The sequence below is a fragment of the Nomascus leucogenys genome, chromosome 20 (assembly GCF_006542625.1).
Source record: "Nomascus leucogenys isolate Asia chromosome 20, Asia_NLE_v1, whole genome shotgun sequence".
In the NCBI taxonomy this organism is placed as follows: domain Eukaryota; kingdom Metazoa; phylum Chordata; class Mammalia; order Primates; family Hylobatidae; genus Nomascus; species Nomascus leucogenys.
The window spans coordinates 34,250,242-34,277,494 of record NC_044400.1 but is presented as its reverse complement, the minus strand read 5'-3'; the positions used below and the strand labels follow the sequence as shown (position 1 = coordinate 34,277,494).

General features: G+C 57.4%; 1 protein-coding gene across 1 annotated transcript in view; it reads left to right on the top strand.

Annotated features, from left to right (window-relative positions):
- Window positions 1-26,953, top strand: part of HS6ST1 (heparan sulfate 6-O-sulfotransferase 1) — a 54,285-nt gene extending 27,332 nt beyond the window's left edge. The window contains exon 2 of the mRNA XM_003278149.3: window positions 24,827-26,953. Coding sequence (XP_003278197.1) covers window positions 24,827-25,535 — 709 coding nt within the window. The 3' untranslated portion in view covers window positions 25,536-26,953. The remainder of the gene's footprint in view (window positions 1-24,826) is intronic.
- The last annotated feature ends 300 nt before the right edge of the window (window positions 26,954-27,253 follow it).

Below are 27,253 nucleotides of genomic sequence, written 5' to 3'. Positions count from 1 at the left end.
GGTCTGCTGCTGCTCTCCCTCCAACTTCGAAGGTCCCCTCCCCTCCTGGGGTATGAGGAACGGTGGTTTCTGGGAAATCTGGAGCCACCCCGGTGTTCGCAAGGAAAGTGCCCAGCAGGTGGTGGCAGCCGCCACAGTTACTCCTCAGACTAGCTTTACTCATGGCTTTAGGGAATGACGGTCATGCTTCATTCCAGGCCTCAGAGCCTTAGCCATTTCCAGGCCTTGCTCTGCCCAGGCCCAGGCTGGCCCTTGGGCAGGCTTATGGGGAGCCAGGCCAGAAGAGGAGAAAAGCGCCATATTGTGTGACATGCCTCAGGCTCAGAGCGGGCTGTTCTGGGAGCGGTGCCCTTCTGCAGGGGACAGGGTGTGCGGGTGGGGCACTGGAGTGCCTGGCTGGTTTGGGCCCCACTGCGTGCAGAGCAAGGCCTGGCCTTTGGGGAGGGAGGCCTGGTGTGGAGGGGCAGAGCAGGGACCAGTTCCACTGGGCCCGTGGGTGAAACTACACAGGCTGTGGGCAGCGGGGGGCTGCAGCCACGCCAAGGACCCCAGACCCAGGGTGGTCTCCAGCGCTCTTTTGCAGTAGGAGTGGCAACAGAGTTGGGGAGGCTGACAAGTGGGAGGCCTGCCTGGGCTCTCCCCGACCGCTGCCCTCCCCCACACCCCATGTCTCAGGTGCCCTCCTGTGAGTCGAGCCGTCTTTTCCAGCAGGAGCCCGTCAGCTGATAGCACCCCTGGCTGCCCTTCCTGCTGCCCTTGTTCCTCTGCCCGCCCCCATGGCCTTGTGAGTCACCGCTCTTCCCCTCTGCCCCATTCCCCCTGTGCCATTTGCCCTGGCCTGCTGCACACTGAATGCCCTGAATCTGGAGCCACTGCATGGGGCACTGCCCTCCCCACTTCCCACAGCCCTTGTTGGGCTGTCCCTGCCCACTCACATGCCCACATGCCACAGCCTCTCCATGAGCCTGGCCGCCCTCCCCGAGGCAGGGGTGGGCCCTCCACATCCTCCCCGGGATGCCTGGCTGGTTCCTTCCAGCTTCTGGGAAGCGAGGTCCCAGAGCGCCGGGGTGAGGAGCACAGTCTTCTCCAGTACGTGTCTCGCCCCGGGTTGTTCTGTGTCCAGACTGCTGTGGGCGTCCCTGCCCTGAAAAGGTGTTGGGTGGGTAGCTGGGCCTGGAGCACAGGGCCCACTTTACCTCCTCAGGAGCCCAGCCACAGTTAAAGCTGCTCCAGGCCAGGGTCCTGCCAGGCGTGGGCCCCATGGAAGGACACACATGGTGTGAGCAGGCCCAGACTGCCTGGCATGGACCCTCTGGGGATCCCTCTCCCCACACCTTCACCAGGTGGTCTCTGTGGCACTGGGAGGGCCTAGAGCTGGGCAGGGCCAGGAATCCCTGGCACTCTTGCTGGGCCCAGCCCCCTGGCCTCAGTTCACCCTCCTCACTGTTGCCCTGTGCCACCTCCCCTGCCGGCTCCATCCAGGCCCCTCTCCTGACATCCAGGGGCCTTCTCCTGAGCCAGACCCTTCCCCACACAGCCACCCTGGGATGGAGGAGCTTGGCAGGGTCTCCCCTGGCCTCGAGAAGAGTCTGCATTCAGAGGAGCCTGTCAGCCCTGAGCAGGGAGGGTGTTGGACGGAAGGAATAGAGGGCAAAAAGCACCTATAGGGAAGCGTGTGTATGCCCTTGGGGAAGAGCCTGTGGACAGACGCCTGCCGGCGCCTCTGCACAGCTGTTAGCCACATCCTTGCTGGTTTGCCTCCGTGAGGTCTGTCCAGGGCCTCCCCATGGAAAGAGGAGGGGCCAAGTGATGGAAAGCAGCAGGACTGGTATGAGGCAACAAGAGCCCCAGGCTGGAGAGGCCAGGCCAGGTGAGGCACACAGCCTGTGCCCTGGCTCCCTCAAGGTACACCTTGCCCCAGGCATGGCGTCAGCCTGTGGAGGACCTGGGTCCTGCAGCCAGGGGCTCTCCCTCAGGCCCTGCTGAGCTCATTTAGAAGCCAGCTGCTCCTGCTGACGCACCTGCTGAGCTCACCCAGTGCCTGGGGCTCTCCCTGCCAGAGGTCTAGCCCCCAAGAGACACAGTGAGGATCCAGACTGAGGAGGCCACTGCTTCCTCCTGCCACTCCAGTGCCATGGCCGCCCCAAACCTCCAGGACTCACACCTCACTGAGTGCAAACCCACAGCCTTAACTATGGGGTGCTCTGGACCCAGGGCAAGGGCAGTGGGCAAGAAAAGTAGCCCTCCCCCATGCCGGGACTCCAGCTGTCTGAAAGGGTGTGTGAAGCCCCCAACCTAGTAATGCCTGCACTTTTTAAATAGGAGAACCTAGGAGGGGAATTAGAAAAGAAGGAGCCCTTAGACAGGGTCGCACAAAGACATGCCCCAAGGAACAGTCCTCTGAACAGAGGTGGGCCATCCTCCTCCTCGGGCATGGGGTACTCAGTAAAGACAAGAAGGACAGGCAAGGGGACTCTACTGGGACACTTAGTGTCCCTAGTTCCTCCTTGTTCTATTGCATCAGCTGAGATCCCCAGTACATGCAGAATTGCCTCAGAGAGAGTGGACATCTTTGTCCTATTCATGATCTTAGAGGGAGTGCATCTGACTCTTCCCCATGGGGACCATGCTTGTTCTAGGTTTTGGGGATACTTTATCAAATTAAGGAACTTTTTTTTAAATTTGAGACAGTTTTCACTCTTTTGCCCAGGCTGGAGTGCTATGACACGATCTCTGCTCACTGCAACCTCCACTTCCTGGGTTCAAGTGATTCTTGTGCCTCAGCCTCTTTATAGGTGTGTGCCACTGTGCATGCTAATTTTTTTTTTTTTTTTTTTTTTTTTTTTGTATTTTTAGTAGAGACGGTGTTTCACCATGTTGTCAAGGCTGGTTTTGAACTCCTGACCTCAAGTGATCTGCCCACTGCAGCCTCCCAAAGTGCTGGGATTACAGGTGTGAGCTACCACGCCTGGCCAAATTAAGGGACTTCTAATCCTAGTTTCCTGAGAGTTTTTATTATGAATGGTGTTTTTAGCAGATGCTTCTTACACATTTACTGAGATCTATAGTCTGTTGCTGTGATGAGTCACATGTATGGATTTTCTCCTATTAAGCCATCCTTGCATACCTGGGGTTACTAAGCATGGTCATAGTGTAATATCTTTTATATGCTGAATTGGGTTGGATTTGATTAAGATTTTTGTTCAGGAATTTTTGTATCTATATTTGAACTCATTGAGCTTAGCAGATGTGTCCACCACGCTGCAATTTTCCTCTCTTCTGTATTTGTCCAACTTTGGTATTAGGATTATGTTGGCCTTACAGAACAAATTGGGAGTGTCCGCTGCTTTACTGTTGTCTAGGAGGGTTTGCTTACAAAAATCTGGTTCTTTTAAAACTTGGTGGAAATAGCCCGGCACTTACTTTGTAGGAATTTTCTCCCTAACTTTTTATCTTGAAAAATGTCAAACTTACAAAGTCATTGAAATAGTAGCAAAGTGAACCTCATACCTTTCACCGACACCCACTGCTTGTTAACATTTTGCAGTATTTGTGCTTGCTCTCGCTTGCTGTTTACATATATGTATATCTGTAGATACCTGTGTACTTACATGTGTATTTATATATGTTGTTATATACATGCTTTTGCATTTTAGTAGAAACATTTGAATGTAAGCTGCAGGCATTTCCTCAATATTTTAGGAAGATTTTAAACTACTGCTTTGATTTTTGCTTTTTGAGATTATCGGGCTATTTGTGACTTTTATATTTGGACATTTTATACAAATAATTTGACTGACAGCTATCCTCTCTCTGTCTCTTACATGTGTTCCTGGTGCCTCTGACCTGTGGTTGGTGAAAGCAGGTAAGTCTGTTCTGGCAGCTTCCTCTCTTTGCCAGCTGGGGTGGGCCCATCCTCACACTGGGCGTCATGCTGTGACCTCCAGGAGGCGTATTGTCTTGTCTTGTGCAAGGAGGAAACAGATGCCAGATGCATTCCTTGAGGAACTCGTCAGGGTCACATAGCTGCTGTGTGGCAGATCCCTTAGCAAGCTGGCGACCTGTTTCCTGGTGCTGCCAGTGGCACACCGGGTTCCCCTGGGAGCCCTGTGCTGCTCATCTCAGGGACCGTGCACGTGGGTGAGCAGCAGACAGGCCTTGTGGCCTGTGAAGTCAGACACCTCTGGTATCTGGGAGACTTTGGCTGCAGAAGGATCTCTGAGTCTCCATTTGCCCATCTGCAGGGGGGATCTAATAGTGGCGACCGTACCGGGGTTGCAGGAATAAAATGAGCAAATGCCTGCTGGGCCCCAACCTTTTTTGGAGGCACCAACCACAAAAGTGCTTGATGGAGGGGGCATGAAATGGCTGGTTCTGGAAGAGTCAGCATTCCCGAGTCCCCAGGGTCACTGCTCAGGTAACAGCTTTCTCAGTGCATTACCCGGAGCTGTCACCCTCCCTGTAAGCAGAGCCAGGTCAGCAGGGCCATGGGAGTGTAGAGTTGGATGCTGCAGTTAGCTTGGGCACAGAATGGCTTATCTCTGGGGTATGCTGTTTAGGCTCTGAATTTCTCCATCTGGGGAAAAATAGTCTTCATTCAAGAGCATGCAAGGCCATCTCTCCCCGGCCCCCTCTGTGTTTATATGGACTCGGGGGTTGAGGGAGCAGGTGTCGGCCCCTCTTCTCTGCAGAGAGGCTCTGTGGGATCATGTGGGTGAGAACCAGGAGGACTTTGCCTCGGACCCTGAGATGAGTTGCTGTGGGGCATGGCGCCTGCCACCAGCTGTGGGGTCAGCAGGAGGTGGAGCCTGGAGGGGTCCCAGGGACACCCCCAGTGATCCTCTGATGAGCTCTTGTCCTCCTGACCCCGAGAAAGGCTGATTACTGGTGATGATCCTGTGGCTTTGGAGATGTCCTGAGAGGCTGCTGGGGAGGCCCTGAGCCTCCCAGGCCTCCCCGACTCTCCTACCTCCTGTGAGAAAGTCAGATTAGATTGTGTACATTATCCTTTTTGTTTGTTTGTTTTCTAATATATGCTTGGTTATATAAAATTGGAAAAATACAGAAAAAGTAAAAGAAAAAATGGCCCAGGGCCCTAGGCCCAGGGAGATGCCATCTTCACACCTGGCATGGGTTGCATTTCTGCTCCATCTCCCCAGTTTATGTGTTTTCCAGAGTTAGCATCAGGCTGTACCCACAAGCTTTCATGTGGCTCTTTTGCCCATTGTGCACGCAGAAATGAGCTCCTGTGTTAATGCAGAGTCCCCAGTAGGGCTGTGCTTTTCTGCCGTGGAGTCACCGGGCGTAGGTATCAAGTCGTGCCGGCTGGCCTCAGGGCCCTGAGCACTTTCTCACCTGGCAGGGACAGTTTCATAGCTGGTACGAATACCGCACGCCCCGGCAGGATCTGACGCTGCTTCCAACCTCCCTCTCGGGCCTCCGCGTCTCTCTCAGTGGGCCCAAGCAGCCATGGTGAATGTGTAGTTACAGGCTGTAAGGAAGGGGAAGGGCTATGTGAGTCCCCACAGTAGCCTCAGCAAAAGGCCTAGAAGCAGAAGGAGTGAGCCCCAGAGCTGTTGGCCAGGACAAGAGGAGGCCATGGCTCTGGGGACAGGTCTCAGGCCGAGCCAGCCCGCCCCTAGCCGGCTGCCCGCTGCTCAACTGCATGCCCTGTGAAGAAGCAGGGCGCCGTCACCTTCCCCTGACCCCAAGGTATGAGTGTGTGCGTTCAGGCAAAAGTGACATGTCGCCTGCCGGTGTCACAAGCCAGAAAGTGCCAGGCGGGCAGGCGTGAAATATGAATGGGCAGCCTTCATGCCCGGCGAGCAGCCCCACAGGGCCCTCACGCCCTTGCTGGAGCCCTGCCGTGGATCAGCAGGCAGGAGAGTCTGAAGGGCAGTGGGACACAGGTGAGGAGGTAGTCTTCACCCCTTCTGCTCATGGAAGATCTCAGCAGAGCCCCATTCCAGGTGTCCAGTCAGTAGCATCTGGGCCCGGGCTGCTCACAGCCATGCTGGGCTTTTGGACAGAGGTCAAGCTCCCAGAAAGCCATCCGCCTATTCTCCCCTCATTGAAGAGGGCTGGTGCAGAGCACCCCTGGACCCGGCGTCTGTAGCTGGCCCTGCTGGGAGGACGTTGCCAGCACCTCCTCTTGTGGCCCCTACCCTGGTGGTGACTTCTAGGACCTCCAGAAGTCACAGCCTTACCTGACACCTGCTAGGTGGAGGCGGTCCTAAGCCTCACATCCCAGCCCTCTGCCCAGTTCTCTGTGCACCCCCACTTCAGTGCTGTTGGAGAAGCAGCCCGTCGGGGACCTGCTGGGGGTCTCATTCACCCTCACTGAGTGGGGGGGCAGCTGTCCCTGCCCACAACTGGGAAGTGCATCTCAGGGGAAGGGGCCTCACCTGCACCTTCTTTGGGGCAGTGCCCTGGGCCCTGGGTGTATCCACTGAGGTGCTCTTGCAGGAGGACTGCCCTGGTCAGGAATGGGAGTGACCATTCCTGGGGCCAGGAGGGGTTGGGCGCTTCCTTCCCATCTGTGCCTTTGTGGAGGTGTGGCGGGTGTGGCCTGCGCAGCACCCCGCAGTGTGTGTCCACCTGATGGCTAAGCCACCTCCTGCCCCAGAGGGTTCCTTGTCAGGGCCCAATGAGATCATGCAGGTCAGGGGGCTTTGAAGGAAAAGCTTTGGGCTTCCCCCAGTGTGGGGCCTCTGTTTCCTGGTCGCTTGCTCCGTGACCACCCTAAGGGGAAGGTGGGAGTCTCAGGCTCCTAGGAGGCATTCAGAGGGGCCTCCTGCCTTGGGGGATGCTGTTCCCCAGGCAACCAGGTGGGTCCTTGGTTTCTCTCTCTGGGTGGGCACAGCTTTGCAGGGGGCAAGGCGTATCGTGGCCAGCAGCCTGCTCTGTTTTCTGAAACCTTTGCTGACCTTGTTTGTAAAGCCAGCACAGATTTTCACCCGCCTGCAGACATTGTTAGGGAAGGGGCTGAGGAGGTATTTCCTAAACCTACGCTAATAAAGCCTTTTGTTTTTTATTTTTTAACAAGTCAGTATTTTGACACAAGGTCAGAAGTTTTCCTTTTTCCCACCATTTAATCGCGGTGTCCTGTCCTTGAAACCATGAACTCATTTCCTCTTCTGACCAACCCGTGCACTTGGATGGCCTGCAAAGCCTGGGTGTGCAGTGCAAGCTCCCAGGGGCCCCTCCCCAGCCTCCTGCCTGTCCTCTGCTGCTCTGCAGGTTTGTATGGAATTCAGCCCCCGGCCCCCTTGCCAGGCCTGCTCCTCCTCGTCCTCCAAGCTCCTGACCTGGAGTCTGATGAGGCCCCTGACCCACCCGTCCCTGGAGCTTGCTTGCCTGGGTCTTTAGTGGCCATGTTCCTGGCCCTGCAGGATGCTGTGAGAGCAGGACCCTGACTCCAGGCTGCAGACCTCGGCCACGATAGATTCCCCCTGGGAGGGAGGAATAGGAATGGCAGATTGGATGGGACAGGGACTGTGACAAGGTGAGATCACACAGCTCACATCTGCTGTACCTGCTGGGGTCCCCCACGCCTGTCCTGGGCTGGATGAGCCCTCACTCCTGCAGGGTGCTGTAGGCTGTAAGGCTCCCTACATACGCCACACACCAGATCGCCAGTCTGGGAAGTGGCTTTCTGTCTACGTGTTTTATGGAGGCAGTCCCTGGGGCTCAGAGGGGCCAGGTGACTGTCCCCAGGCCACACAGGGGACAGCTGGCAGAGCAGGAATCTCACCTGTTCATCCATCTGACACTGCGACCTGTGTGCCCTCTGGCTGTCTCATCCACTTCCTCAACCCCCTTGCCGGACAGAGCTATTTTGGGGCAGACGGCACCTGTCCCACTGCCAGCCTGAGGGTGGGGTGGAGGCCCTCAGCTCCCAGCACCACCCATCAGTGGAGAAAGGCCCTGGCCCATGGGGATGGTTGTCCAAGCCGGCGGGGAGCAGTAACTGGCAGGCAGGGACACCCACCATGGGAAGGGAGACAGTGTATGGACCCCCAAGCAGGAGTCAGCCTGGCAGGGTGGATGCAGAGGCAGGGGTGCCACAGACGGGCCTTCCCTCGAGCCTCACTGCCCTTCCCCCAAGGCTTCCATCCCACAACCTGCCCATCCTCCAAGGCTTCCCCTGGTCCTAGAACCTTCCCTGCACAGTGCAGCTGAGTCCTCAGGGTAGCAGAGCTGGGCCGTAGCAGCAGGCATCCAGGTGAGCAGCTTGGCTGTGAGGTGGGACAAGGCCTTGGGAGACTGGGTGCACAGGCGCCCAGTGCAGGGCAAGGCAGGGCCTCACGTTGTTGGGCCCCAGTGGGGTCTGTGGACCCTGCCACCAGGGCAGGCCAGAGAGGGAGCCACCTGCCCTTCCCACGTAGGGAGTGGGGTGCGTCCAGAACCTGGGGGCTGCCTTGTTCTCCCCACCTCCATACCACATCCAAGGGCATGGGACAGAGGAGTCAGGCCTCCACCAGACCCCTGGCTGGGAGGCCACAAAGAAGAAGGGTAGAACCCCAAAGAGCGTGGAACACTCATTTCCCTTACTGGGAAACAGGCTAGATGGGGACTGCGGCCCCAGGGCCTGGCTGGTGGTTGGTGACCTAGAGCATGCAGTAGGCGCTCCGTCAGTGCGTGTTCTCTGGCATGCTGCCTGTTTCCTGGAGGCCAGAGGTCGGGTCACAGCACAGGGTGATCTGGTGAGGCCCGGGCACCAGGCCTGCCAGCGGGGCCACAGTGATGACATCCTGGAAGCCTCCAAGGAGGAGTGCTCAGCAGGAGCACTGGCAGGTCCAGAAAAGCTGAGCTCAGCATTTAGGCCCAAACCACCAGGTGGGGGGTGGGGGGTGGGGGGCGGCAGCCATGGGGTCCCTCTCCCTTACTGGCTCTGGCCCTGGGAAAGTCACAACCTCTCAGGGGCTCAGTCAGCCCCGTTCTTAAGAGGGACAATGGGGCTGGGCACGTGGCTCACGCCTGTAATCCCAGCACTTTGGGAGGCTGAGGCAGGTGGATCACCTGAAGTCAGGAATTGAAGACCAGTTTGGCCAACATGGCAAAACCCCATCTCTACTAAAAATACAAAAATTAGCTGGGTGTCGTGGAGCCTTAGCTTCGGAAGGCTGAGGCAGGAGAATTGCTTGAGCCCAGGAGGCAAAGGTTGCAGTGACCAAGATCACGCCACTGCACTCCAGCCTGGACAACTCCATCTCAAAAAAAAAAAAAAAAAAAAAAAGGACAATGGCACCTCCACAGTGTGATAGGCACTCCTGTGTGCACAGCACCTGGGGCAAAGGGATGAGTAGCTGGGGCACCGGCTGGTGTGTGCCCGTGGGTGTCATGTGGGAGGGATGACAGAGACTTGGGGCATTGTGGGACTGGGGACAGATGGCAACAGGTGGGAGGGAGGCAAGAGAAGGCCCCTAGGGTGGGGGGCCACCTGTGGATGAGGGGACCAGGTGCCTGTGTTGGAAACTTGGGCACAGGGGCCATCGGAGGGTGGAGCCGAGATGCCTAAGCCCGGTGCCCCTGCCCTCTCTGAGCACCTAGTTGCAGACTTGGCTGCAGGAGCTTGAGAGCAGGGTCCAGCCAGGAAGCCTACATCCTTGCAGGAAAGCCCCCGGGAACAGGGCCGGCAGGAGGGTGGCTGTGGGGCCCTGGAAGTGGGGTGAGGGTGTGGGGCTGCCCCATGGGTCTGACTCAGCCCTGCTCCAGCTCTGTCCAGGCCTGTGTCCCTCGGCGGGTGAAAGGGCCACCCAGCCTCCGTTTCTTGACCTAGAATGTGGGATTTACAGCTGTGGGGCCCATTTTTGCCATTTTTATATCCAAATCTTCACAGTCCCAGGAGTCAGTTGCATTTTAACCCAGGCTTGCGGTGGGAGAGATGTTTCGGCAGGAGTGGCGACAGCTCTAGAACTCAGGAAGCCACCAAGAGCTCCCTGCATCTTCCTCAGGAGGGAGCTGAGGTCTTCCTGCCAGCAGGCACCTCACCCACAGGGGTCGACCCACACTCCAGCAGCCTGGCCAAAGCCCACCCCTGCCACCCCTATAATGGGGGAGGGAGGGGCGAGAGCAAGGCCGGGGCTACAGAAAGCATGCTCATGAGGACCAGGACATGGGGCCCAACAACCTCCAGCTCTCACAGAGTTCCAGGTGTAAGTGTCACTGCTGGAGGCCACCACCTCACCTGAGAGACCTGGCCCAGGGTCATCTCCTCCATGGACACCTCCCTGGCAGACCGTCTCACAACATAGCTGCACAGTAACTCCTAAACCACCATGTCCTTTGCCAGGGGGTCACTGGGATTGCTCCCCATCATCTGGGGTCCCTGCCACCAAGGAAGAACTAGGCCAGTAGGGAGACAGAGATGTGAGCACGGCTGAGCCCCGAGGCTGGAAACCTGCCAGGGCCCCTTCTGTCCAGACTGGGAGCTGTTGCAGTGACAGAGGCCTGCGGTGCCCCCTGCTGTGAGCGGATTTCTGTGCAGTGCCCCGGAGTCCCTAAGCAGTCACCCTGGGGCTCGGGGGACACTGCCCCAGCAATGTGTTGGGGAGCCAGAGAGTCCCGGCCTTTTTCAACTACAGGAAAGTGGGCTCGCAGGGGTGGCCTGCACAGGACACACAGCTGTGGCCTGGAGCCAGGTGCTTGGATCTGATAGGACAGCTGTTTGTATTTGCTGGAGAGGTGACTTTGGAGGTGGAGCTGAGTGAGTCGAAGTGGAGATGACAGTCCCCTGGCAGTGAGGACGGAGTCCGTGAGCCCCTCCCCAGGGTGTCTGGTCCCCTGAGGTTCAGAGGCCCCAGATGTGGGGTGGTCAGCACAACCTATGTTAGGAGCTGTGGCCTGCAGCACCTAGAGCCCAACATGCTGGGCTGGGCTGTGCGCCCTGGGCATGCTCAGGCTTCCAGGCTGGGCCCTCTGCTCCTCCACAGTGCCCAGCTCCCCTCCAGGTAGGAGCTCCTGGCAGGCATAGACGTCTTCCTTGGATTCCAGGCCTCCACCTGCTGGCGGGAGTGGGAAGGGGCTGGGGCAGTTGCAGAGGCACAGAGGTGGGGCTCAAGCAGCCTTGTCCCCACCCTGCCACTTCCTGCCTTGCAGGGACACACAGGCCTGCCCCCGATATGCCCTCCTGCCTCGGGGTCTCTGGCCATCTGGCTTCCCAGCAGGGGCTGGCAGTGCCGTTAGGACGCTGGCGGAGCTGCCCTCAGCTCCTCAGGCAGCAGCCCAGCTTTGCACCCGCAGCATTTTCAACCATCTGCCGCGGGCCGGTGGGGGCTGGGTAGGGCTGTGAGGGACTAGAGAGACCTTGTCCTGGAGGCCAGAGGGAGGCCCGCCTAGCGACCCACAGCGAGGTACCACCAGGTTGGGCCAGAGTCCAGGGCTTCAGCTCTGTCCCTCTGGTGCTGCTGGACAGCCACAGTTTCTGTTTAAAGTGGTTCAGCCTGGTACTGCTGCGTCTTCACTGCAGGGCTGAAGGTGGATTTTTCTTTATGCAGACCACTCTGACTCTTCACTGATGCACTGTGCTCTAAGGAAACGGGCTGTGATTTTTGTTCCTAGTCAGAAAACACCACCCTGGCCATGGTTTGGGCAGTAGTCAGCAGGGCGTCCTGAGCAGCATTTCCAGACCATTGTATCTGCCTGGCCTCCGGGGACTGGCAAGGTCAGCCTGCCCTTCCCAGCCTGGAGGCTGTGGCTCAGCAGGTGAATAGTTCTCTTCAGTCAGTCACAGCTGGGGTCCAGGTGGACATGAGCTCCAATCCCAGTGTTGCCCTGACCAGCCATGTGGCCTGGGCTAGTTATCGAATCTCTCTGGGTCTCAGTTTCCTCATCTGCAAAATGAGAATAATGCATGCCTATGGGATGACTGGGTAAAGCGCCAGGAGTTCAGTAAATTAATCATTCAGTTACTCCTGAGCCCAGGCTGCTGCCAGGCCCCCCTGGCCCCGCCCAGCAGCCCACCCTGTCATCTCATTCAGGTCCCTGGTGTATCTCCCTGAATAGATGGATTAGGTTCAGAGGCCAAACCGGGGCAGCAGTTTATTTTTTATTTCCCTCTCTGGAAGGGAGCCCAGCATAAGCAGACCAGGCTGGTGGAACGTCAAGGAAACACCAAGAACCCAGGCTCTTTCTCTTTGCTCTACAAAGTGGGGCTTCTGCCTCATGGTCCAAGGTGACTGCTGGTGCTCAGCGGTCACATCCGCTTTCCAGTCAGCAGGAGGAAAACAAGGCAAAGAAGGCTGTCTCTAAGGACATCCTGATGGCTGGACAGTCACACAGCCACACCTGGCTGCACATCATCTCCTGGGCATCTTCCTTCTCAGGGACTTTCTGCACTGTTTTCTAAGCCTGTCTCTTGAGGGCCACATGAGCACAGAGCCCTGTACCACCTGGACTGCCTTTCCACCCATCTGTAAGAATTCAGCTCCCCTGGGTGAGCCAAGGAGGTGCCCCTGCCCCCCATGCCACACTTTGCTAGAGGTAGGCAGAGCAGGAGCAGCGTCATGAGGCCAGCAGGTACCAGCTGGCCAGTCCTGTCCAGACCCAGGTGCCTCTGTCTGCCAGAGGGGGCAGGGCAGGGACATGGGCCTCAGCCCTGCTGCTCCCTTCCTGCCAAGGGGCTGGGCTGAGGCTGGACCTCAGCTGACCCAGCTCCAAGCCCAGCCCTCACTTGAGGGGCTGGATGGCCTTGGCCTCTCTGGTGTTGCTTCCTCATCTCTCCAGCTGGGACACGCCCAGGCTGTCAGGTCACTGGCGAGGGGCTCCCTGGGGTTGGGTCAGCCTTACCTGTCCATCCGGGTGTCCTGCCAAAGGTCCCATCAGCTGCAGGCTCTGCCTGCCCTGTGTGTGTCCTGAGGCAAGAGGGGGCTCTCTGGAAGGAGTGCGGGCAGCACAGCCTTCCCAGGAAGCACATGGGTGAGGACTGCCCCCTGTGCCCACACAGCACCTGACCACTGATGTCATGGGGCCTCTCTCCAGACCTGGGTATGTTTGGAAGCAGATTGAGTTAATGAAAAAAAAAAAAATCTGACTACTCTTCTGCAGACGTCACCAAGAAGGGACAGCCTTAGCCCAGCATTTTCTGTGCTACACTTGGAGAGGGGCTCCCCAGCCTGCTGCCACCAGCTCAGAACTTGATGATCTGGGTTTTTCTGCAGGCAGAGGGGAGGAGCTGCCTGCCCTCGGGCCAAGCCAGGCCTGGTGCTGTGGCACTGGGTCAGGTGCAGGCACACCAGCACAGGTGTCACACCAGAGTGGTGGGGAAGCCATTCCCTCTCAGGCAGTGCCTCACATGCCTGTGCCTCCTGGGAGCAGGTCCTCTCCTCTGGGCTGTCTCCCCACGCCCTGCCCTCCTGGACCTGCAGGTGCCCCCTCTCAGAGGGAATGACACCATAGACAGCCAGCCCGGCCTTGTGGCCCTGGAGAGCTACGCCCGAGGGCCACTTCCTGCCACAGGAAAGAGGCAGTGGACACCCGCCCCAAGTGGGGCGCTCAGCGGCTTCCACCCCACAGTGGGACTTGGAGCCAAAATCAGACTTCCGCTTTTTCTAACAAACTGGGCAGAAGCCGGACTGCTTGGTGCTGTCAGAGGCATGGGCACCGGGGGCCCCTGGCGGGGTTGGCAGCAGACAATGCTGATGAGGGTGACGGTGGTGTGTTAGGCCATGAGCTCCCAGCTTTGGTGTCCTCCTAAAGGTTGTCATTTCCTTCCTGTGATGACCCAGGCCTCACTGAGGCCTGGTTGCTTTCCGAAGAGAGCCATCCTGGTGCCCTGTGGTGTCCCATGGGCCTGGGGCAAGGCCAGCAGTCAGGGCAGGCTGGGGAAGCAGGTGCTGTCGCTGACTGTGGCCGGGTGCTCGCACAGTCCTCAGAGGAATGTTCTCCCAGGTTGCCTCTCTGAATTTCTGGTGCTCTTGGAGTCCAGGTTTTGTTTTGTTGAGAGACAGAGTCTCGCTCTGTTGCCCAGGCTGGAGTGCAGTGGCACAATCACAGCTTACTGCAGCCTTGAACTCCTGAGCTCAAATGATCCTCCCACCTCAGCCTCCAGGTAGCTGGGACTGCCCGGAGGTGCGCATCACCATGCCTGGCCTGGAGTAGGGTTTTTAAAACTAATCACTGAGATGCAACCTTCATGGTGTGGCCACTGTCCTCATGGTGGGACCCCTGGTCCCTGGGAGATCAAAGCACACCGTTGGAATAGAGGACTTTCGGAGCCCCTCTCAGAGCTCCCCTCACCACGCCATGTCCTTGTCCTTGGGGGCTGGAATGTGACAGGCATGCTTGTTGTTTCACTGAAGCCAGCCCCCCAAGGACTCTTCCTCTGAGCCACGAAAAACCATTCATTTTCTTTCAGTAACTGAGTCAGAAGTAATGCAACGGTATTTCTTAAAAAAAAAAAATAGTTCTGTCATTCTGAATGACAGCGTCCTCACCCACAATTAGGGAGCTTCCCCTCTGTTGGCACTGGTATAAAAATTGCCATTGTTTCAGGGTCTGAGTTTAGAAACTTGTGGGTTAGACCCTTGTTTCATGGAACCCACCCCCGCACCCCCATCAGCTTCGGGCATGGGAGGGGAGGGGCCTGAGGACAGGGCACACCCTGGACAAATGCAGTGCAAGCAGGACTGGTGCGGCCGGCCCCGTCTGATGGCCCCTTTGCAACCTACACCCTGTCCCAGGCAGCAGGGAGGCTTTTGTGATCTTCATTACATTATTTCATATAAATCATTTCTTCTTGGGTCATATTTCCTATCAGGTTGTTTATGTAATGTTTAATTACAGGCAGTATAGAAATATATGAAGAAAACGTTATGGTCACATTTGGGCTTATGGATTTTCACCGAACTCTCAACTCCTGTCAGTTCAAACATTTTTATAGTAAAATTTTGAAAAAAATTCATTATCTCACTGCCGAGACAGCCACTGAGTAGTCCATTCCTGTCGTGGGTGGTGTTTTTTCTGAGCATGTATATATCTTACAAAACCATGACCACAGAGTGCTGTTGTCCTGCACGTTGGAGGGGGATAGACCCTTGCTCATGGAACCCCACAGTCAGCTCCAGGGGTTGGTGCAGGCATTTCTCCACATCTTCAGGTCTTGTCGGCACCCCCGCCGTGGGCCGCAGGACCGTCCGCTGTGTGCCTGCCGTCGGCCTCCACCTGCATGGCCGTGACAACTCCCTGTGACAGCTCACACTCCAGTGCACACCCTCTGAGGCAGCCCTGCCATGTCTCGGCCCTTCCCTCCAGGGCCAGCACCTTCCTAGAGGTGGAGTTACTGCACCAGCCCCTCACCAGGCTCCAGTCTCCTGTGCCCCTCCTTCCCCACCCCAGCTCTGGACTTCCCACATGCCCTGAACCAGGTTTGAAGTCTCATTTCTGGCTGGAGTCCTGAGCTTCCGGAAGGCAGAGTCAGCAATAGGAAGATGCAGGCATGAGTTTGCGTCAGATCAGCACTAGAAGGCAGAGGAGACAAAATGAAGCCCCCTGCAGCCATGGGCATGACTCACTGGAGGAGCGAGGGACAGGTACCATGGGCTACAGTGCCCGACCTGGTTGATGCTGGCCTCAGCTGTTGCCTGCCTGCCCTGCCCTCCTGCCTGGAAGGCACTCAGAGCTCCTGGGCTTTACCTTCAGGATTTTCCCCGGGGTGTTCTGGGTTTGAGTGGGGCTCCCAGGCCAGTTCTAAGTTTGTTCTGTAAGAATCCAGACTTTAGAACTGGCCACGCCCTGACAGCAGTGCCTAGATCTTACCTGATTGTGGGGTGCACTAAACCAGTGCCCAGAAAAATGTCAGAACAGCTTCAGGTCACAGAAGGCATTAAACCAAGTGTAATTAAATGCCAAAGTGCATGATCCAGGCGATCATTGTGTGGGCTGTCACAAGAAGCTGCAGTTTGTGCAGACTAGAATTATTTCATAGCGCATTTCAAGTTCTTTGACGTTTCATGCTTCATTTTTGAAATCCATGTGAGTTTTGCACTCAGGGCCATTACTCATCCAACCTCGTTTTCCTATAGCGTGAACCAGACCCGCCTTGGTCTGGCCCTGCTTGTGTGCCTTAGCCCCACTGGCCATGTCCTCACCCTCCTTGGAGAAGCTGCCCTGTTACCCACAGAGGGTCTCGGGCTGACCCCTCCTGCCACTTGTGAGAGGGAGGGACATAGGCCGGCTGCACAGACACAGGCGACCCCCACTGCAGATAGGGCGCCTCGGGGATGGCCACACATCACAGCTGCTGCCCACTGACTGGATGGTGGTAGTGAGCAGCCAGTGGTGCGGACAGGGTCTCCCTGTCACCCTCGAGTGACCAGTGTGTGCCCCATTCAGGAGTGAACGCTGGGAGCCCTTGGTCTGTCCCAGTACATGGCACACTTAGGTGTCCACAGAGATCTGCTGTGGATGTCAGGGTGCTGTGGGGGCCATGCAGCAGGATCACAGCTTAGGGCTGTGCTCACAGAAGATGCCAGAGGTTTGCCACCCTGAAAGAATATCATTTGCCAGCAAAGTCACTGGGTAGGGTCCCCAGCCTCCCGCATCAGGTTGGCAGCAATGAGGGAGATCCCTTAGGAGAGAAGTGGCCCTGTTTGCATCCCCAAGGCACTCCTACTCCTGGACGGTGAACCAACCACCAGCCGGATGCTTGGGCTGGGCAGGACCTGTGGTTCCTTCCCAGCGTGGCCACGGAGCATTCAGACTCATTAATGCATGGTTAGTTACTAAACCTCAGGGCAACCCCCACTGCCCTGGAAACTGGCCACCCTTGAGGTGGTCCTCCATCACTGATACCCACAGGGGCCCTCCACCCCTTTCGTGGAGCCTGTCTTGCTCACCGCAGCAGCAGCAGCGTAGCTGGTAGGAGGGGAGGAGAGGGGAGAGGAAGTGCTGAAGACGCCTGGAATCTGCTGGGCGTGGAGGTAGCAGGGGGTTGTAAGCAGAGCAAAGGGTAGAGACGGGCAGGGAGCTCTGGGGACGGAGGCTCTGGCTTGACAAGACTGGTTTTCCTGGAAGGCCAGCTGGGCCTCTCAGGCTGCCTTCTAGAGTCTCAATTTTGTCTTTCTTCCTTTCTTTAAACTTTTATTCACATGAAGTGTTTGGGACATACAAAAGAGCTTGCATAATGTACATAGGAAATAAATGGTAACAGTGAACACCTGTACCCCCAGCTGCTCACCGGAGGCACGAGGACGTGATCAGCACCACGTAAGCCACTGTGAGCACCCAGCGCCATCCCAGCCCCACACCCCAGGGCTAGCCTCTGACTTGAATTTTCCTGTTTCAGCTCATCACTTTTTAAAAAAACAGGCCGGGCTCAGTGGCTCACGCCTGTCATCCCAACACTTTGGGAGGCCGAGGCAGGCTAATCACCTGAGGTCAGGAGTTTGAGACCAGCCTGGCCAACATGGCGAAATCCCATCTCTACTAAAAATACGAAAAAATTAGCCGGACATGGTGGTGCACGCCACCACGAGTAATCCCAGCTACTCGGGAGGCTGAGGCGGAAGAATTGATTGAACCCAGGAGGCGGAGGTTGCAGTGAGCCAAGATCACACCACTGCACTCCAGCCTGGGCAACAGAGCGAGACTGTCTCAATAATAATAATAATTTCAACATATATACGTGTATCCCTGAATAGTGTTTTCTGGGGATTTGCTTATTTTTGAGAACTTGATAAAATGCACGTTACCGTCATAATCCTGATGTGCAGTGCCCCATGGTGTTGTGAGTAGCTGCCATTTGTTCATGTTTATTGCTGAGTGGAGTATGCCACTGTGGAGGTGAGCACGCCACCGTGGAGGGCATTTGGAGCTGTTAGCAGAATGCTGCTGCAGCCTCCCCAACACCTCCTGGTGTGAACAGCAAGATTCCTCTGCAGTGTGCATGTGGGAGAGGACTCACCGCATCTTGGGGAATGTGTACCTTCTGCTTTCCAGTGAAGACACTTGGAGATGACTGTTCTCACCATCTCGTTCACATCCGTAAGCAGATGGCAGGAGGGTCGCCCTGCATTTGTGCCTACTCTTGCTGCTGCCCAGCTTTGCCTTCCCACCGCTCTCCTGGTATTGCCTGTGGCTTCCTGTGCCACAGCCTTGGTAACTGATGCAGTGGAGCCTCTTTCCATACACTTTGTTGGTCAGTTTCCTCGTTGTTTTCTGTTACTTTTAATTTTTTTAAAGTAATTCATATACATACTTAAAAACAGATAGTTCCAATTGGCTTATGATGAAAGCCAGCAGATCCGCTTTCTCTTTCCAACCTCTCCAGAAAACCATTTGCGGCTTTCTCAGTATACTTCTGGTGTTTACCTTCATATTTCTAAATAACGTATAGTGCTATTTCTTAATTTATTGGTTTAGATATTCTCTGTTTACTTTGTTTCGATAGATGAAGGTGAAGCGTTCTTACACCCTCACACAGTCTGTCCTCACCCCACCCATCACCCACATACAGTTAAAACTCATGTTTTTATTAAATCAGTAATCACTGTTTACATGATGATGCCTTCAAAACCATGATTTACCACTGAGGCAAGTAGTGTACTTCATTTTCTTTTCTATATAACTTTTTGTTTTTCCTGGAATTAATGATTGCCTTATCTTTTTACTTGCTTTATTTTCTATCTTCATGGATTAATTTTTTCCAAATGATTCCAGAATCTGCCACACACCTACCATTCATTTTTTCCCACCAAATAGTCAGTTGTGTCAGGCCATCTGTCCATTCCCCTTCCACCCCACCTCCTTTTTTTTTTTTTTTTTTTTTTTCTGAGATGGAGTCTTGCTCTGTCACCCAGGTGCAATCTCAGCTCATTGCAACCTCTATTTCCTGCATTCAAGTGATTCTCCTGCCCCAACCTCCCAAGTAGCTGGGAACACAGACATGTGCCACCACTCCCAGCTAATTTTTGTATTTTTAGTAGAGACAGGGTTTTGCCACCATTGGCCAGGCTAGTCTCGAACTCCTGACCTCAAGTGATCCACCCACCTTGGCCTCCCAAAGTGCTGGGATTACAGGTGTGAGCCACCACGCCCGGCCTTTGCCCCTTTTTTCCTAGAGCTTCTGTCCCCCTGCTCCTGACAGGCCCAGTGGGTTGTTTTGCTGACATCCTGGAACCGCCCCCTGGGTTGGAGCCCCTGGCTCCAAGTTTGGTTTTTTTTGTTTGTTTTGTTGTTTCTTTTCCTTTTTTGCTAAGTGAGATGCCTACTCCAGGATCTTCCTAAAATAAGATTCACAGAAGGTAAATTTCCTAAGTCTTTGTATGTCTGAAGATGTCTCTACTGTCCACACTTGATTGATAGTTTGGCTGGGTATGAAATTGAATTGGTCATTTTCCCTCTGCCTTTTGAAGACTGTGCTCCAATGGTTTCTAACATACGGCATTGCGATGGAGAAGCATGCCATTTATGTATTGTTTTTTCTGTCCAGATGTTTCAAGGGTCAACTTTTTAGTCCTCTGTTCAGTCCCCACATTCATTTGCTCGGCACTTGGTCAGCCATTTCAGTCTCAGTGAATGATGTACTCTGGTTATTTCTCTCATCATTCTCTATTTTCTCTCTCCCCTCTTTCTGGAAGCCTTGCTGGCAGGCAGTCGGAGCACCTGGATGGACAGACCCTGCTGGACAGTGATAGGCACAAAGCCCCTACTTTGTGGGGTCCCAGGTGTCAGTGCATGGAAGACTGCTCTGGGGCACAGACCCTTCAGCAGGGGGTGCGGGGCAGGGATTAGATGAGCCTGGGCTCCTGAGGGCAGGGGCTGGGGACCACCTTGAGTGTGCAGACCATTCCTCGAACCTCTGAGCTGTGAGCTGCCGCCCCCTTGGCACCTCCAGAGAGCACATGTCAGAGAGCTGCCTAGATCTGGGGTGGGCCATTTGGGGATCCTCTGCACCTCGCCACACCCCGCCGTCTTCCTGCTTCTGTTTGACACCTCCACCCCGCCTTTTGGCAGATGACAGACTGGAGAGTAAACAGCAGATGCATCTGGCAATGCATGCAATGGAGGAAAGAGGACAGAGGACAGGGCAAGGCGGAGCTGGGGCACCAGGCCGAGGATGGCCAGGACGTGCCTGTGGCCAGCAGTGCCTGCAGTGTTCAGCAGAGGGAAGGGGACAAGGCAGAGGGGAGGGGAGGGCTCTGCGTGTTGGGCATGGGACTGGACGCCTCTGGCTCCTGTAGAGTCTCGCCGGCTGTGGAGGGGTGTGCCAGTTAGGGTCTTCCATACCGTTCAGGCAGGGGTAGTTAGGAACTGGACGGTGGCCAAGGGCAGGTCACCCTGCCTGGATCAGCTGTCACATCTGCAGAAAGGGGCAGGAACACCCACATTTGGCTGCTGGCCTCACAGGCAGCTTCTAGAGTCTGGCTGGCCCTTTGTCTATACCACAGGCTGTGTCTAGGGGACAGAACCAGGGGACCCAGGGCACGGCAATGTTCTGAGCAGAGAAGGTGCACAGGGAGCCGTGGAGACAGCGTAAGCCATTGGGCCTTAGGGCGGGGGCCTCGGTCAGCTCCTCAGGCTCCCCCAGGCGCAGTGTCCATTGCGCCATTTTGTTACAAGATGCAGAGCCGCTGGGCCAGCACTGCTAATATCTTTGCACACACCTGCCTCCCTGGTGTGGTTCCCCAGCAGCTGTCCCTGCAGCGGGAGGCCTTGGTCCAGAAGGGTTATGTGGGACATAGGCCCAGGAAGGACAGTTGAGGCTGATAGGCTTGGTCATTCCAGGGACCATGAGGGTTTTGGCTGACTCAGGTGCCCCTTGCCCCCGCCATTGCCCCTGTTGGTGCCTGCTAGGCCTCCTGTGCACGGAAGGCCTTGGCAGAGGAGACAGCCAGGCCTGGGGCAGTAAAGGAGAAAGCGTCACCTCCAGTACTCTGAGGGCCCCAGACTTAGATGGCTTTCAAATGAGTGTCTGTCTTCAGCAGCTCACCCTCCCAGCTTTTTCAGAAACCAAAGAGTAAATTGCTCACGGCTTCTCTAAGTGGCTCACACACGAAAAACCCGAGTCATTTCAATGGCTGGACCCAGAAAATCAAGCCCTCTCCTCTCCTCCCTGTCTCTGGCCCCCAACTCTGCCTTAGTTGCACCGGGGTCTCACTGTCCCCTCAAGACACTGCCCCTGCAGATGCAGGCAGAGAGGCCTTTGTTCCCCTCAGCTGTGTTCCGTAGAAAGGATGCTGCCGTCGGACACGTGGTAACTGAGCCTGCTGCCACCCTCACCCATGATGGTCCGTAGGTCGTGTGCCATCTGGGGCTACTAGAGCCGGCCCACCGTGCATACCACTCATGCCTGCTGAGTGCTCTGGGCTCTTCTCGCACTCCTGCACTGGCAACCGCTTATCTTTTTGAGTTGGGTCTTAAAGGTGGAGGAGAGGTCTGATCAATGGGCGGTCACTCAACGCTGGCATTCCAGTGAAGGGCATGGCCCATGCAGAGACCAGGGATGATGTACCCGTGTGCTCCTACCTGCAGACCGTGATGGTACTGGGGAGGGGACAGGAGGGGGCACCAGGCCACATCGGGAGGGCAGCAGGTGGACGCTCCAGCCCCTCCGCGGCAGAGCCCCTGAGCTTCGCAGGGGTGAGGAGGCTGTCATTCGGAAAGGTCGCTGCCAGGGAGAAGGGACTTAGAGAAGGGAGCCTTGTGGCTGTGGCCCATGGCTGCCCTGACCACCAGGCTCCTGACTTTGGGTGGCCAGGGGCCGTCTGAACCCCCAGGGGACCTGGGTGTGGGGTTGGTGTAGGCCATGTCCTGGCCCTTCCCAAGATGCCTGCTTCACTTCCGTCCCTCTGCACTCTGGTGCTGACCTGGCATTTGCGGTTATGTGCCCTAGTGGCAGCCGCTCGAGCTTGGCTGCCAAGACCCACGGTGTGGTCAGACCATGTGCCCCTGAAGAATGAGTTCATCCCAGGAGGGGGAAAGCCCTCGGGTCCATCGGGGCCCTCGTGCCCACCAGTCACTGCAGGCCGGGATTGTGGTAGGTGGCGGCCCCAGCTTTGAGTGCTGCCTCTTCTGGGGCTGCAGCCGCCCACTGTGAGCAGGAGGGTGAGGGCAGGTAGAGTCTGTCTTGCCATGAAGCTGGAGGCTTTGACAGCAGGGGCGGACAGAACTGAGCAGAAACACCTCACAGCCTGGCCACGAGCTCCCCGCTTTGTGCTCCCTCCCTCGCACTCCCCCGTGTTCTGCACCCCCAGAGCTGAGGAGCCAGGGCCCTTGTCCAGGAACAGGCTGGATCGAGGCTGGTGCCTGCATGCATTCCCAGGTGGGAGCCAGGCAGGTGACCCGGACCCTCCACCCGCCCAAAAGCAGCCCTTCCACCAAGGGACCTCACACCACTCCTGCCTGCTCCCTCAGTCATTAGGCCCAGCGCTGGCCAGGTGGCTCCAGACATGACCAGGAGACTCTAAGGCTCATCAGTGTCTCCTGGAGCCTGCACAATACACACACACAGGCACAGGCTACACCATGGGAGACCCCATCTGCAGGGTGCCAAGCCCTTGCATGCTCGGGCCTCTGTCGGGACCTGTCCCTCCTGCTAACCAGGCACAGGGCAGTTTGCTCTGCAGGCCTTCCAGTCAGCTAGCACAGACCCTGGCCAGTGTCATGACTCTGTGGCCCTGGGCAAGTCACACACCCTCTCTGGGCCGTGGGCAGAGAAGCTCATGATGGAGGCATGCCTTGGGCTGCAGAGGATGGTCCCTGAATGAGTGTGGGGCTGGGGCTGAAGGACCCGCCTGTGGGCACGGGGTGCTGAAAATGGGAGAGGAGCTGAGCCATTTGCGCTTCCCGGACGGGGCCTGCTGCACCATGCACAGCGTGTCCTTGCCCTCAGAGTCACCCTTGGGGCCAGTCAAAGTCCCTGTGGCTGTAACTCACAGGGTCATTGGCTGGGGCTAGGAGGGCAAGCCTCTCTGTTGGTTGACGCATCACACTGGTTTTCTGAGTTCAGAAGAAACCCCCCACACTGGCCTGTCTCCATCGTTTTGGTCAGGGCCCCACAGGAGTGGGGAGCGGAGGTCCATGCAGCCCTATGCCTCCCCTGGACACAGGGTCAGCTAGGAAGGGCATGGATAGCCTCTCTTCGGAGCAGTCAGGGCCTTGTGAGCCCGAGGCGGGAGACAGAAGCCTGCCCCAGCCGCCTTGGGCCCTTACTCCCTGGCCCTTGGTCATTTTTGTTTCTAAAACGTTTGTCTCACCTGTTACCTGAAGAAGGTCCCGCTTTCTGGCCCTTGAGGCCCTGAGTGCCCAGGAGCTGCTGCCATCAGCACAGATGGGTGGTACCAGGCAGGCGGTGGGTGCAGGGTGCTCGGGGAGGGCCAGGTGTGCCTTGGGGCATGTGAAGTGGGAGCTTGGAGCAGGGAAGCTGAGGCCTGCTCTCGCCCCTGCTGCCCACAGCTTGTCTGCCCCCTGGAGACCGGCTGTGCCTGACCCTGGGGTCGTCAGCTCAGTCCTGCCGGGTCCTCCCTCCACCCCTGGGAGCTCCTCAAGGGCAGGGTCTGGGCCTGTCAGGCCACAGAAAACACCGGCCGGATGACAGCTGCCTGTCCCTTCCTCGGCAGTCGGCATGCAGTAGTGCTGGCCTTGCTGCCTGCCCCTGGAGCCATCACTGGCTACCCCACCTGCTTCAGAGCTGCCCCCACTGGGGCTTTCTGACATGTCCTCATAGGCGGGGGTGGCCTGCAGTGGCACCGCACCACCTGTCAGGCACTGTGCCTCCCTCCCCACACGGAGGTGTGTGGTCAGATCAGGCAGTCGCCAGCGGACACCAAGAAGCACTTTGTGCTCCCCGGGGTCCCCCCATGCCCCCCACCCTTGCCCCTGCCCAGGGCAGTGTGAGGGGAGGAGGGGAGCAGTGTGGGTACACTTCCATGTTGCCATCTGGGGAATCCTGGCGGTGGGTCAGGGCCCTTCTGGAGCTGCTCCCCCGGGCAGTGAGGGGCCCTGTGGGCTCTTAGGCTGCCTGCTCGGCCCTGGTTCTCCTTGGCCTGAAGCCCACCCACCCCAGTGTGGACAGGAGCCAGGAGGAGGAGCCCTCTAAGAATGACTGCAGCCTCCCCCAGGGCTGACCCCACACAGCCACCACCACATTTGACCCACCTGTCCAGTGTCTTGACGCCTCCAGTCCAGCATCATAGCGAGCCTGGCAAGGACATGCTTCATGCTGGGCTCCTGCTATGCAGGAGAGGGTGGGAGGTGGAGCCTTCCTTGGGTCGTTTCTCCCTTGTGCACACACCGTTACATACTGTGCAATGCGTTGGCGTCTTGGGGGACAACCCGCCAAGTAGAGTTGGAGACTGTAAAGTCATGGCTTCCCCTGGGGTCCTGGGCTGGCTGGTCCGCTGGGCCCCCCCACCCACCACCAAGCCTTGGCAGGACCCTGGGACTGGGACTGGAGGTGCCCCTTGCTGGCCCCTGTCCACCCTCTGCTCCTGCTGAGTAGCTCTTTGGGTGGCACCATGCCCAGGCTGTAAACAGCTGGTGAACACTGCTGGTCTCAGGCGGCTGTGGCTCTGGGACCTCCCTGGATGAGGTATTGGTGGCTCCACCCACCAGCAGAAACCTCTGGAGGTTGTCCCTCCAGAGGAGCCAGGCCAGGTGCTGCAGGGCACTGTGGTGGTCACCCTGGGTAGCCATGTGACCGTGGCATGCTCCTTGGCATCTCTGATACCAGGTTTTGAAACGGCTGTTTGAGAGCTAAATGCAAGAGTTGGTTGGCATCAGAGGTGAAGCCCAAACTCCTGTAGTGGGAACTTTGACTCATAGCAGCCCTGGTAGCCCCCCTCATGCTGCGTCACAGCCCTCACCTCCTCTCCCTGTCTCCTTGCAGGAAGTTCTACTACATCACCCTGCTACGAGACCCCGTGTCCCGCTACCTGAGCGAGTGGCGGCATGTGCAGAGGGGTGCCACGTGGAAGACGTCGTTGCACATGTGTGACGGGCGCACTCCCACACCTGAGGAGCTGCCGCCCTGCTATGAGGGCACGGACTGGTCGGGCTGCACACTGCAGGAGTTCATGGACTGCCCGTACAACCTGGCCAACAACCGCCAGGTGCGCATGCTGGCCGACCTGAGCCTGGTGGGCTGCTACAACCTGTCCTTCATCCCCGAGGGCAAGCGGGCCCAGCTGCTGCTTGAGAGCGCCAAGAAGAACCTGCGGGGCATGGCCTTCTTCGGCCTGACCGAGTTCCAGCGCAAGACGCAGTACCTGTTCGAGCGGACGTTCAACCTCAAGTTCATCCGGCCCTTCATGCAGTACAACAGCACGCGGGCGGGCGGCGTGGAGGTGGATGAGGACACCATCCGGCGCATCGAGGAGCTCAACGACCTGGACATGCAGCTGTATGACTACGCCAAGGACCTCTTCCAGCAGCGCTACCAGTACAAGCGGCAGCTGGAGCGCAGGGAACAGCGCCTGAGGAGCCGTGAGGAGCGCCTGCTGCACCGGGCCAAGGAGGCGCTGCCGCGGGAGGACGCCGACGAGCCGGGCCGCGTGCCCACCGAGGACTACATGAGCCACATCATTGAGAAGTGGTAGTGGCGGGGAGGCCTCTTGGGGGGTGTGGGGGATAGAATAGGACCGATGACAGGTCCACCCAAGACTGTCACGGGAAGAGCATCCCAAACCAGCTCCACAGTGGTAGCTGCGTCCTGAAAAAAAAACAGAGCAGGGACGTAGTGGGGCTGGGCGGGGATGGGGGCTTGAGGAATCAACAGGTGCAGCCCAGTGGGTCAGAGGAAAGCGTGCTCGAAGGATGCCATGGTCAGGGCAGGGCCTCCAGAGCAGGTGTTGTGCCTGCTGTCCTGGCCCCCTTGGATTTATCACGAAAACTGAAGGTTTGCACAAGAGACGAGGACAGCGGAAAGTGGACCTGCCAGGCCGGGAGTGTGTCCCTCACCAACTATGCACACAGCACTCGCTCTTAGCTCCTCTGTCCGGGCTACTAGGAGTGAGACCAGCTTCTGGCAACTGCCCCAGCTCCAGGCCATCCCATAGCCCCTCCCCTCCTGGCTGCCCCCAATGTCCCAAGGCCTGGGGAGCCCCCAGCTCACCCATCTGTAGCTCCCTCAAGGTCAGGGCCCACCCCATCTGAGGCAGAGAAGACAAGTCCAGCCCCCAAGAAGCCTACTCGCCTCTCTGGTCCGTGGTCCTGCTTCATGCTTTGGGTCAGGAGGCCAAAGCTGATGTTCAGGCCCCACCCACTCCCTACAGTCCTCAGACCAAGGAGGGGTTTGGGTAGTGGGCCCGAGCTGCATTGCCGGCCTTCCGTGGGCCGACTGGCAGCCCAGGAGTGGGAGGCTTTGGCCAGGGATGCTGCCACTTGTGCGTGAGTCCCCGGCTGGCCTCTGGAGGTGACCATCCAGGCAGGCCTGGCTCAGACTGGAAGGGCTGGGGACCGAGGGCTCCCCTGCCTCTGTTCTCCCTTCTGACCCACTGGGATTTGCTAGCAGGCTGTCCCAGCCCCATCACCGAGACACGTACTCAAGAGCTCAGATACCACTGCTCCCACCAGTGTGCGGATTAAGTTCATCAGGCTTCCATCGGCTGGAGCATGGGATCATAGCCCCTGCCCAGGAGCCATACCCTCGGACCACAGTGACTCTGGATGGCCAGGAATGGGGACTTGAGCTTTCAGATTCTCAACTAGCCTTGGCAAAACAGCTGTAGGTGGCCTCCCTGACAGCAGACACTCAGCCCTCCCCACCCTGGCTCTCCTTGGATTTCCCCATGCTCCCCACCCCCTGGCAAAAGGCTGGCCATGCTCTGTTCCCAGCAGCCCCGCAGGTTTCCCCACTGGCTGCAATGGCCCTACTAAAAGCCATGTTGCATATCCGTTGTGAGCACGTGCCCTGTGCCCTGTCCCCATTCCTTATGCCCTAGGAGGCCAAGCTGGTGTCTCTAGGAGAGCCCACGCAGGCACCCTGGATTCCCCAGAGAGCAGATTGGTGTGCTCAGGCCGCAGGCTGATTCAGAGGCAGGGCAGTGGGCTCTGCAGGCCGCCTGGCTGGGGTTGGCGGGGGTCCTCTCTCCTGCCCCAGCTTCCACTCAGCCACCACAGTTGCCCCACCATGGGGTGGAGACGGGGGTCACCATAGTCTTGGGAGCAAGCGCCTTCTGCAGCACAGGAAGGCGAAGCTGGGGTCAGATGAGGTTGCTACTCCTGAAGGTCTGGCATAAGGGCCCCACCCTCAGGCCTCCTACACTGGCCCCATTTTACTTTGGGGTCCAAGGACAGGGTGGTCAACAGGGCAGGG